This window comes from Abrus precatorius, unplaced genomic scaffold, assembly GCF_003935025.1.
Source record: "Abrus precatorius isolate BTA unplaced genomic scaffold, Abrus_2018 Scaffold4, whole genome shotgun sequence".
NCBI classification, from domain to species: Eukaryota; Viridiplantae; Streptophyta; class Magnoliopsida; order Fabales; family Fabaceae; genus Abrus; species Abrus precatorius.
Genome location: NW_020874384.1, coordinates 13,805,761 through 13,818,952, shown reverse-complemented (window position 1 = coordinate 13,818,952; position 13,192 = coordinate 13,805,761). Strand labels below are relative to the sequence as shown.

The 13,192-nt window shown below is 28.2% G+C and overlaps 1 protein-coding gene across 1 annotated transcript; it reads right to left on the bottom strand.

The window, feature by feature from the left end:
* Nucleotides 1-7,387: 7,387 nt before the first annotated feature.
* Nucleotides 7,388-9,895, bottom strand: LOC113864571 (pentatricopeptide repeat-containing protein At1g11710, mitochondrial). Its single transcript, XM_027498433.1, has one exon. It carries the CDS (start codon nt 9,751-9,753, stop codon nt 7,825-7,827), a length of 1,929 nt encoding a protein of 642 aa, XP_027354234.1. The 5' UTR covers nt 9,754-9,895; the 3' UTR covers nt 7,388-7,824.
* Nucleotides 9,896-13,192: the final 3,297 nt, after the last annotated feature.

The window sequence follows — 13,192 nt, the reverse complement described above, 5'->3', positions numbered from 1 at the left end:
TTTTTAAGGCAAATTTATTATAATATTGTAAATTAAAAAACAATTTATTATTTTATAGTAAATCTAAAACAATTTTCCAATCTGGGGTGTTTTTGCCACGTGATCAAATTTTCGCTAAACGGCTGGCGAAAGTAATTAATTTTTGAAATTTTTTGTATCAAATATGATTTCTTAGAGCGATTAATTTAGAACCGCTCTCATAAGTCTATTTTAGATAGCGGTTTCTTTTGAACCGCTCTCATAACTCGTTTAGAGAGCGGTTCCATTTGAACCGCTCTTAGAAGTACATATTAGAGAGCGGTCCTGCGGGAACTGCTCTCTTAGGTATATACAGCCAATTGCATGTTAACACGTGTCTCTAGACTGTCAAAAGAATTTCGCCAACCGAATTGCAAAATGTATAAGAATTTGACACGTTTCACCTAAAGTACAGTTTCGCATATTTGATGGCGAAAATTTTCTTTTCATATATTTTTAAATTAATTTCGTTACCGGACTGGCGAAACAAATAACAAATTCGTCATTTTAGTGGCGAAATTGCACACTCCACTCGCAAAGTTTGAACGCTATATATATACTCCAACCCTTCTCTCATTTTCAACAGAAGGACACATTAGAAGAAAATCTCAAGTATGTGTTATTTAATAATTTTATTATTTAATTTTGAATGTATAATTTTAGTTATATTTAATTAATGAGTATTGTTTATTTTATTTATGTTAATTATTGTAAAGTTTAAATATTAAATAAAGTTTATTTGAATAAAATGCAAGATGAGTGGGATTGTTATTATTATATATTGGAATGGTAGAATCTATGAAGAAAATGAAGGAGTAAGTTTTGAAAGAAGTAAAAAAGTAATTCAAATAAAACGAGGAATAAGTTATGAAACATTGAAAAGAAAAATTCATGTGAAACTCAATCTTAATCATAATCAAGTGATTTCTAGATTAATTTCTCGTTTTTTGATTGATGAAAATATTAGACAGTATACAGCTTTGGATATATGTGATGATGAAAATATTGATTGCACGATAAGTGCATTTCAACAACAATCTAGTAGAAATATTATTGAGTTATACGTAGATATTGCTGTTGGTGGAAGTTCATCAATGTCCTTACAGATGATGAATTTAAATTTATCACTTTCACAACAAAATGATAGGACCCTTGTGAGTCATGATTATAATGAAGGTAAAATTATTTTCGTTCTAATGTCTTTTAAGTAATATATGTAATTGATTGAATTAAAACTGATAAATTTTTTGCAATAAAGGAGTTAGGAATGATGCTGATGAAGATAATGAACACTCAGATTATGAGAGTTACACTGATGGAGATGATGAAGCAGAAATTTCGTTAGGCAGTTCTTCTTCTACTGATGTTGAAGACGAGTTTAATTCCAACTTACATATACAAGTAACCAAAAATGTAGGAAGTAATGTGAAATAATTATAAAGAATTTGTTTTTTGTGGTTATTTATTTATATATTAATGATAAATATAATGCAGAAGATACTGTAATTCCTTTTTGGAATGTTACTCCAAAGTATAAGTATATTAATTGGGAATATCTTGATCAAGAAATGAATGAAGAACATCTTCAAGAAGTCAATTCATGGGTTGAAGGAGATCCTTTATTTGTTGGCTTATATTTTGACAGTAAAGAAGATGTGAAGAATGTATTAAAACATTACGTAATGAAGATTCATCAAAGTTATTTTGTAGCTGAGTTTAAACCAACATGTTTGTACGTTAAATGCTTAAATCATACCTCTAGTTGTCCATGGAGAGTGAGGGCTTCATTGTTGAAGAATTCAAACAAGTGAAAAATTACTAGGTGGGTTGGTTCACATACATGTGTCAATATGAGAATTTCTCAAGATCATCAAAAGTTAGATTTTGATTTAATTTGTTCATGCATTCTTGGTAAGTAAAATATCAAGTTTTTTATTTTATTTTTACAATGACATTGTTATTAACTTGAGAAAATTTATTTTATGTAGGAATGGTGAACGAGGAACCGTCGGTACATATTTCATTGATACAAGAGCGAATATGTGCTCAGTTTGGATATAAAATTTCATATAAAAAAGCTTGGAAGGCGAAGCAAAAAGCCATTGTTAAAGTATTTGGTGATTGGGATGAATCATATGCTACCTTGCCTCGTTGGTTAGAATACATGCAATTAAATTCTCCTGAATCTGTTTATAAACTTGAAACAAAAGAGTGTGTGATTGGTCATCAAGTGAATAATAGGTATAGAGTATTTGAACGACTATTTTGGTCATTCGAACAATGTCATGAAGCTTTTAAATTCTGCAAACCTATATTACAAGTGGATGGGACGTTCTTATATGGTAAGTATCGTCATACGTTGCTCATTGCAACAACTCAAGATGGAAACAATTGTGTTCTTCCAGTAGCTTTTACAATTGTTGAAAGAGAAACACTGTCAGCATGAGAATAATTTTTGGCATTGATTCGTTTGCATGTTACCGATAGAGTAGGAATTTGTTTGATATCAGATAGACATCAAAGTATAAAAGGAGCTGTGTCAAATCCACACATTGGGTGGCAACCTCCAAATGCGTATCATGTATATTGCATTGGTCATATTGCCAGCAACTTTAATAGAGTTATGAGAGCAGTTCAAAAGGAACTGCTCTCTAAAATAGACTTATGAGAGCGATTCCAAATTAACCGCTCTAAGAAGTCATATTTGGTACAAAAAATTTAAAAATTAATTACTTTCGCCAGCCGTTTGGCGAAAATTTGATCCACGTGGCAAAAACACCCCAGATTGCAAAATTGTTTCAGATTTGCTATAAAATAATAAATTATTTTTTAATTTACAATATTATAATAAATTTGCCGATTTTTAAACTCCATACTTTCATTTTTTTTAAATATCATATTTTAATATATACATTTTTCAAATCCCATATATAAAAATTAAACCTACATTTTATGAGTTTTTTATAATTATTTTATTTTATTTAAAATCAATAAAAAATTATATTTTAAAATATAAATAAATATTTTTATAAATTTTTATCAGTTTAAAAAGAAATTAGTTTCCATGCATAAAATTTATGATGATAAAATATATTTTTTCACTTTAGTTATTGATTAATAGATAAAAATAAATAAATATATATATGTATTTAAAAATATTAGATTAAAAGAAAAACATAAGTTAAGCCTAAGTAAATAAAATGTATATTATTTTATTATTGTTATAATTTTTCAAAACAAAGTATACTTAAATATAAATACAATAAAAATTATATGATATGAGTGTAAATAAAAACATTAATTTTTTATTATTATGAAAAATAAATTAATTTACAAAATCATCATACATATAAATTTATAATATCTATTCTTGATTTTAAATTTAATTGTTGATCAATATATAAACATAGAAATTAATAATTAAAAGAAAAGCGAAAGTGAAATTAAATAACATCGCATTTATTAATTTAAAAATTTTAAAATAACATGTTTTATATAATTTAACGTTCTACTAAACAACCTTTAATTTTTTCCTATGCATTTATTTATATTTTTTAACTAAATTTAATATGGTATATTACTCATTTATGATTATAATTTAGAATTATTAATAAATTTTTAACTATATAATAATTAAATAATATTTTAAAAAAGATAACTCATTAGATTAATAATAATAAAAATAAATAAAAGTGAAAGGATAACAACTAAGTTAAGATGAGTAACTTATAAAATGTTTGACATAAAAGGAGAAAAATTATCTATACTACATACATTTTCACATATTTGTTAGAATTAGACACATACTACATTTTTTATAATTAACTTGAATAAATAAATTCTAAAATATGATAATATAAATCTTAAAATTTCTTTACAATAGTAGATATAAATATTGTAACTTTAACTCCTAAAACATTAAATATATGTTTTTATTCATTCTTCAAACAATGTAATATAATCATCTCATATTGTTAATTTGACTTTATTTACACTGCAAACAATTTAAACAAAATTAAAATATTTTCTTATCAATAATCATATTTACTAACATTAAAATTGTTATTTTTATCTTATGTCTTATTATTAAAGTATCATAATATTAATCTTGCCTTTTATATTTATTTTTTCTTCATTTGAACTTATGTTAAGATATTGTTTCTACAACGATTTTCTAATTCTTTAAAATTTAACAAACTCAAATATATAATAAAGAATTTTATTTTTTTTTGTTTCTTAATAATTATATCATGAAAATTGCAACATAACAAAACTCTTTTTTTAATGTTCGATGAATGATAATTCTGGGCTAAATAAAAAGATTACTATTTTTTAACTACAACAAATTTGTTTTTATTTTTTGACACCAAAAAATATTTAACAATCCCAGTCAACTACTTTAATATTTGAAATGAGAATAAAAAAAAGATTGACATATATATATATAGTAAAGTATTAAATATATAGTAAAGAATTAAGTTATTATCATAATTTATTCCTTTCGTAACAATTGTAGCATAGGAATTGCAACGTTAAAAAGTCTATTTTTTTGTAATGTCTAATGATTGATATTTTAGGTCTTAAAAAAAAAGATGACTAATTTTTAACTACAACAAATGTGCTTATTTATGCTCCACCTTTGCTGCTCCTCATGTTGAAGGTACATTCAATGTTTAAAGTTAGAGTATGTTGCATTATTTGTTCTTGCATATTGCAGGCTATGGATATTGGCGTTATCTGGCGTCGCACTGGCTCAGGTCCCTTACCTTTCAGCTTCCTTCGTATAATTGTGATGCTCGACCCGGTGAGTTATTTTTTAATAATAAAAAAATAAATATAGTCAGTGGATATAAATAAAAATAAACAAAGGAGACAACAGCTGCCCAAAAGCCTCAAAACTCACTCAATGACTGCCTGTTCTCTCACCTACATTTTGTGCCCTTGTATCTTTGCTTTTAACAGTTTCTCCTTCCTTCCTACTCCCCTTGCAACATAGGCAAGGTTGTTACAACCCAAATCCCTTCCTGTCCTTTACTCATATTTTCCACGTGGTCTAGAATGTATGAGTGCCTAACAAATAACAATTTTCAATTTTATTTACAACATCTAAGTAATCAAGATTTATTAGATTGAAGTCGAAAAAAAAAAAAAACTGAATTTGGCTAAGCAATATTAAATTTCTTTGTCATAAACATTCAAGACAAAATTTAAGTGTTAACAACAGTTTGTAAACCAGTACTAAGAGATTCTCAACGATAGAAAATCAATTATCTTGTTTAATGCTCTGCTTCTGTCAGAACAATATAAGGTTTAATCAGGTGTAAGAAATTATGCATACAGAAGTGTGCCACTCCTGTGCATTGTGTTCAGATAACCAACAAAAGAAATTATCAACTATGGTATAGAAAGAAGAGTAAACAGCAAAATATATGATCTCATCATAATCATATAGCATATACGCTTACAAAAGAGCTATCAATTTACAATTCACCTGAGCAGTATGCTTTTTCCCAGCTAGATGTTTGTTATATATGTCTTGACTAGTGCACACAATGTTGCACACTCTGCAAACCTTGGCAGAATCAGTGGTTGAACCACCATTCAAAAGCTTTCATTCCTTAGACTTTTCCCCTTGCCTGCAGCACCAACAGACACTTTTCCTTGGTACTATTTGTGTGACTTGGTACACTTGCATGAGAGGTCCTGCTAATAATGAATTTGGGGGATTAGCCTGCACCTGCAAATTCCTTTTGTGTTTCTTTCCCAATATGTTTTTCATAAACATCTTTGCTATTACAATCAATTTTGCAGACTTCACATCTAATTGGTTTGGTGACTCTGGTTGGTTAGGCAACTACTGTAGTGTGCTAATAGCATGGTTACATCGTCATGATCAGCATAAGAGTATATTTGAAGTTACTTGGAGTAAGGAAGTAGGTAACCAGAACTTTGTTGCTGGGTTACAGATGAAGATTTGGAATCATGACATGATGCTTCTTGTGTAACAAAGAAGAATCAAGCCATTATTGGAATCTAAGACTTGCTGAATTTGACAAGAATATCATTACCTCAGTAGGCACACCACAGGATGGTTGCTATCCAGGTGATAGGGTACAAGCTAACATCTTCATTGGACTTTTGCAGCTGAAGCAAGAAGCACGTAGCACCCTTTTCCAACAAGTCCCGAGTGTGTTGCATCACAAAATAGGGTTCCTTTGGAAGGTTGGAGAATAACTTGGCAACAAATTTGAACCTATAAATCGCTTTTACTGGTAGTGGTAAACAAGAAAAGACCTCAAATATTTCGTTTAGAGACATGGCCATAGCTAGGGAACAATATTCAACAACCATGGATGGTGAACAGGTCAGAAAAATGTTTAACTACAGAGGTTTTCTAATATAACAATACAGATAATTTGATACAATTACTGAACGCAAATCACACACAATACAGCAATATGCTTGCTGTCCCAGCCCTCTTAATTGCACCTCTTATCTACCTAACCCGGACTCAAATCTCTCTACTCCTTCCGTACACCAAACAAAATCCAAACCCAAATATTAATTGAAACAGTACACTCAAAAAACTTATTTCATGCTAAAAACTTATTCACGTGTCAATCTCAAGTCATTACAGCTAAAATACAACAGCCACATAAAATAAGTAAACCAACCAATAAAACAAGCCCTCTTAACTCAAACTCAAAGTGAGTTCATATTTATTATATAAAGACCATTATTACAAACCAAAGACTCGGCACTCTCTGCAGCAGAGCCTTTAACACAAAACATGGAGTGGACAATAGGATTGTATCTTCTCTGTTTTCTCCTCACATAGTTAGCTACATGTCATATATAAACAACAATTAAAAACATTTCAACTGCATGCCAAAAATTAAACCCTGCTTAAAATGAAACTCAGCTCTTAACTAGATGCAAACAAAGAAAGTACCACATCACTGTCCCAAATAAGTATCCCAGCAAATTTTGAACAAAGTACCACATCACAGTCCCACATAAAAGTATCAGAATACATGCATTAAATATTAATTAACAGTGCCCAAAGAAAATATTGTAGAATAATTATCCCAAAACTTGAATTAACTACATAATCACAAAACAGGGCATCTCCAAAATACCTCTCATCTCTGCCAGGATGGAAAGGAATTTCAGGTCCAATAGTGATCTTAATGGCAACGATGCCAGCCAACTGTGTTACAGCAAGATAACATTAACCAAACAATCATTAACTAACAGAGAAAAACAACTTTTCAGGTCTAATAAAACAAAATTCTAAGAAGAAACCCTCACCTGACAGAAATTCATAGAAATGATTGAAGCATCCAACAACAAACATATTACTCATCAAAGATATAAGACAACTCATTTCTTTGGAGAATATATTAATGCTAGCTAACACTAATTTTTTATGCAGATTACATATTTGAATTTTATCAAACTCGAATGGGAGGTCTTCGTATGAGATGATAAAACACAAATTTTATTATACAGGAGTCAACCATGAATTGCATTACAATTATCAACATACCAATTTTTTCAATATACAAAACTTGATAGAATCACCAAAATATGCTCCCACTTTACCATACAGTGCGGGAAGACTGAGACATTGAACACCACTGAATGTCAATTATCAGCATAATTCAATTGAATTATGAAAGAAATTTTGGCAAGCAACTGAATCAGTAGATGCTGAAGATGAAACAGGGATGGATTGGTGTAAAATATAAGTAACAATCTGATCACTTTCTATGGGGAAAGAGCCTGAAAAGTTTAGCATCCCCTTTATGCCAAAAGAAGTGGGCTTACAATGGCATTGTATGTCTCCTGGTCAGGGACTACACCCTTTAGAATCATGTAGTCATGTAATGCAATCACTTCCTCAGGATTAAAATTCCTGTTGAAATGGGTAACAAGAGTAGTGTATGTTATACAATCTGGACGAATACCCCGCATAATCATCATTTTCATCAGTTCTTTCGCATCTTCATGACACCCATACTTGCAGAGAAGGTTTATCAATGTATTATATGTGACTCTGTTTGCACAAATGCCCAAGTTTTTCATTTCCAATGTCACACTAAATGCTTGATCAAGTTGTCCGCTGATGCAATATCCACTGATCAAGGTGTTAAAGGTTATGACATCAAATAATTTTATCTTTTGTAACTCATCTACTAGAAGTTTTGCAACATCTGTTGAGGCCATTTTACATAGACCATTAATGACAGAATTGTATATTACTAGGTTTGGCTTGTCATCCATCTTTATCATCCCATCATAAACTCGAAGAGCATTTTCTGTGTTATCTACCTTGAAGTATCCATCAATCATAGTTCCATATGTATAAACATCAGGAACTAAACCACGTGTAATCATGTTCCCCAATAGTTTCTTAGCTAAAGCCAAATTTTTGGTTTTGCATATATAGTTGAGGAGTATGTTGAGAGAAAAAGCATCCTTTATCAAGTTAGCTTTTAAAATCTTGCTATGAAGCTTAAGAGCTTCAATCAGATATCCATTTCTGCAAAGCCCTTGGGTGAGGATTGCATAGGAGTACTGATCAGGGTTTATACGCTTATCAATCATGTCCGATAACACCAGAGACACTTCCTCCATTCCTCCTTTACGATAAAGCCAATACAAAATCGAATTATAAACAACAACATTAAGAAACAACCCTCTTTCCATCATTTCATCACACAGCCTTAGCGCCTCCTCCAAACTCCCCCACCTAGCATACCCATCTATTAATGTAGCATAGGTCCTAACACACGGCTGCAATCCTGCCTCCACCATTTCATGAACCATTCCTTCTGCAAGCACTAGTTTCCCTTTCTTACAAAACCCATTGATGATACAGTTGTAAGTAACAGAATTAGGCCAAACATAATCCCCAGTCATCACATTCATCTTCCTAACAACCTTTAGCGCGAGATCCAATTCCCCAATCTTGCATGCCCCATCCACGATCATATTGAACGAAACAACATTCGCAAAAACCCCACCCTTCAACATCCTATAAACCACCGAAACAGCCTCAACCAACCTGCATTCCTTACAAAGCGCATACACAACCAAATTAAAAGTATTCACATTCTCCACATAACCAAAAGAGCCCATTCCCTTATACAACTTCCAAAACCTATCAATTTCATTTAACTCCAAAACATGACTGAGGAAGTTATTCCAAGCATGAATTGAAACCCTAAACCCTCGATTTCTGACTTCAAAGATCACATCATAGGCACCTTCAGTGTCCCCAACCTGAACAGAAGCCCTAACCAACGCATCGAAAACTGCAATGCTGGAACCACACCTTTCGTAACTCTCAAGCAACGCTCTCAACACTACCAAAGGAGGAGTAGCCTCTTGGCTAATCAAGTTTCTCATAAAAAACAAAGCATCACCGAATCTTCTCGATTTCACTAACACGTGAACTAAGGTGCAACAAGAATCTAAGGAGAGTGGGGATAGTGATATCTCTTGGACCCAGTTGTAAAAGTCTAAGGCCAATTGTGGCGAGTTCTGGAACTCGCAAACGACACGGTTCACTATGGAATTGGTGAGCTTGGGGAAGAGGGGTTTCAACGACGCCCATCGCTTGCGTTTTAGATTAGCACAAATGGCTCTAAAAACGACGTCGTCGGTATTCTGGTTTGCGAAACGCTTACCAACGTGGAAGGCTCTCTTCGCGAAGAGGGTTAGGAGCATGGACCGTTCAGAAGAGTTAGCTGCGAGTGGTGATGTTGGTGGCGGCTACCACTGTTGAGAAGAATCCATTGTCGAGCTTTCAATTTGAATGTTCATGGCGGCGAATTTCCACCATTTTCCATTTTTGGGTTTTCTATTTTTATAATATATTCTTGTAGAAAAATATCTTTCTATTTATATTTTATATCGCAGTTTCAGGAATTTGTGCCTCATGAAAAGAACTACCAGGTTATATTTATTTATTTTTATTTATATCTATTTATTTATCTGTATTTATACTTGCATTTTATTTACACTCATAAAAAATCTCTATATCTATCTATTTTTTTATCAACTTATCTATATCAATATTTATATTTATTCTTCTATATTTATATACATAATATAAATTTATAAATTAAAAATGTATTGATGTATCAAGCTTTTATGAAATTATTTTATTAATTTTTTTTACTTTCATTCTTAATTTATTAATTTTAAATTTCAATTTAATATCATGTTTAAATTATTATTTTATAAAATTATTATTTATAATAATTGTATCCAAATAAAAATATCAGTAATGAGAAATACATCAATAAAAAATACATGTATTTTGTAAGAAAAAAATATTGTCTCTTCCATTTTTTTTCATTTTTAGTATTTTTTTATTTTTTTCTTATTTTAATTTGTTTTCTTCATCTTTTAAATATACTTTTTTTCTTATTATTTATTAAAAGAATTTAACTAAGCAATCAATAGAAGATTTAATCTATCTACATGTTTAAAATATTTACACAACTAAAATAATGTAACATGAGACTTTGGAATATTTTATTTTATTTTTAAAAATAAAAAATTATTTTTAAAATACAAATCAAACATGTTCTAAATATTATGTAATTTAATCTTTAAAATTTTAAAAATATCATATTAGTTTATGACTTTTACTTTTTATTAATTTAGTTCTTTGAATCATACTTTATTGACACATAGTAAAAAGACGTTGAAGTGATATATATGGTTATTATATGAAAGAAAAAAATATCATATTATATATAGTATAATATTTATATTTATAAGATATTTTAATCTCTAGTTATTAAGAGTATGTTTGATTTTTCTTTTAAAAATAGTTTTTATTTTATAAATATAGTATAAATTTATATTATATTAAAAAATTAAAAAGATTTGAGATATGTTTAATTTTTCTTTTAAAAATAGTTTTTATTTTATAAATATAGTATAAATTTATATTATATTAAAAAAATAAAAAATTATTTTTAAAAGAAAAATCAAACATATCTCGAATCTTTTTATTTGTCTGTTTTATTCATATTTTTTCTTTTCTCATACTAAAAATTACCATTACTAATCATTATTTTTATAACTTTTCAAACAGATTATCATTTTTCTAGCCAATCAATCATTTTGTCTTAAACTCTTTTTTTCTATTATTGTTTTAATTATTCACTTTTGTCTTTTTTTTCTTGTCACCTTTTTTCATTTTTCTCTATTCATGCTCATCATAACTATTAACCACTCAATTTTAGTCACTTACAAAAAAAAATTTGAAAACTACATTGCTAACTTATATATTTATACCTTAGATGATTGTGTCAAGTTCACGTCGACCTGAACACCATCCATCCTAGAAACTTAAGTTTCATAAAATGTGATACTTGCAACTATCATTAGAATTATCATTGTTGGAAGAAACACTTATCTCCTTAATCATTTATTTTTATTGAGTTGGTTTAAACTTATATATAAGATAACCAAATCAAACATAAAAAAATAGAATTTTAAATAACTAATTCAATGTAAAAAATAAGTAAAAACTTTTAACTTTGACCATGTGTGAGATAACGACGTAAAAATACTTATCAAATTGTATGAAAAAACATTTATTTCGTGCAAAAATATTCAAATTGATCTTTATTTTTTTTATATGATTGTTGCGTATATAAAAGGTCATGTTGTACATTTAAAAAACTTAAAATTTAAATTGCACACAATTAAAAGTTCACGAGATAAAATACATTTTCTCTCTTTTTAAATTAATGTATCTCTATCCAATGAATTTTGAATGTTTTAATAATATAAATATTTAAATTGCACACAATTAAAAGTTCATGAGATAAAATACATTTTTTCTCTTTTTAAATAAATATATTTCTATTCAATGAATTTTGGATGCTTTTTTCACAATTTGATAAGTGTAAAGTATTGCACTGTACATTTTAAAAATTTAGAGTTTAGATTACATATGACTAAAGGAATGAGTAATATAGTATTTTTTTTCTTATATTTAATGACAAACTTCTTTCTTTCATTTTTTAAGTATAAAGACATAGGCTACAAACTTTGTACATATTTTTTGTTTTGTGTTAATTTTTTACATAATCATGTTAATTTTATTGCAACATTATTTTATAAACAAAATTATGTTTATTTACCTTTAAATAAAATTAATTTTATATTTAAGTTCATATTTTAATTAACATAATAAATTTATAAATTTGTACTGAAATTTATTATAAAATTAATTTTAGGGGTTAAAAATAATTAAACATAAATAACACAATTTTATAAAATTTTAAAACGTAAATTTAGTTTAAAATAAATTTATTTTATAAATTTAAGCTTATTTTACTTCAAATTTACAAACATAAAAAGCTTCAACTTAAGACCAAACTCTCCCCAAAAAGTTACTGTAAAATGTCATTGTTTACCTCATATAATTAATTTTGTTTAACTTTAACACCTTTTATATATAATAAATAAAAAGTAATTTTTATGACATCTTAGACGATTAAAAAGACATTTTATGTCCTTTAGATGTAAAATAATTATTACTTTTAATATCACGTTGAATATGTACCATAAATTAAGATAGTTATTGATGATTGATATTAAAAAAATAGAAATAAACTTTTAAGATAATAAAATAATTATGGACATAAATATAATTTTCTTAACTATTAACAAACTGAATAAAATTGCAACTTAAAAAAATAAAATTATACATTTAAATTTTATATTTGTTAACTTTGAACTAATAACATATTTAGAGAATAAAATCTAACTTACAATTATTGATAAAAAATTACAATTAAAAATTATATTACATAATTTTATTGTGTAAATTCGTATTTTATATAACTTTAATGGTTAATTTTTAACCAAAAGTTATTACGTATAATCTTTTAAAAAAGGAAGAAAACTTTAAAATTTGAATTAAAGGGAAAATGAAAAGAATTATTTAATTTTTTCGATTAAATAAAAATAGATTCTTACGTATATTTTCTTTAGTCTCTTTTGAGATTAAAAAAAAAGAGTATATTGTTTTTACTAAAAATATAAATGACAGATCCAAACAAGACCCAATGATGGAAGAAATATGGGCCAGGCCCATGATGCAGCTCACTTACATATTAGGTTTTATCATGACCTCCCT

What these genes read in the sequence shown, in the direction of transcription:
- LOC113864571 (XM_027498433.1), bottom strand. Translation starts at nt 9,753, where the DNA reads ATGCTCCTAACCCTCTTCGCGAAGAGAGCCTTCCACGTTGGTAAGCGT.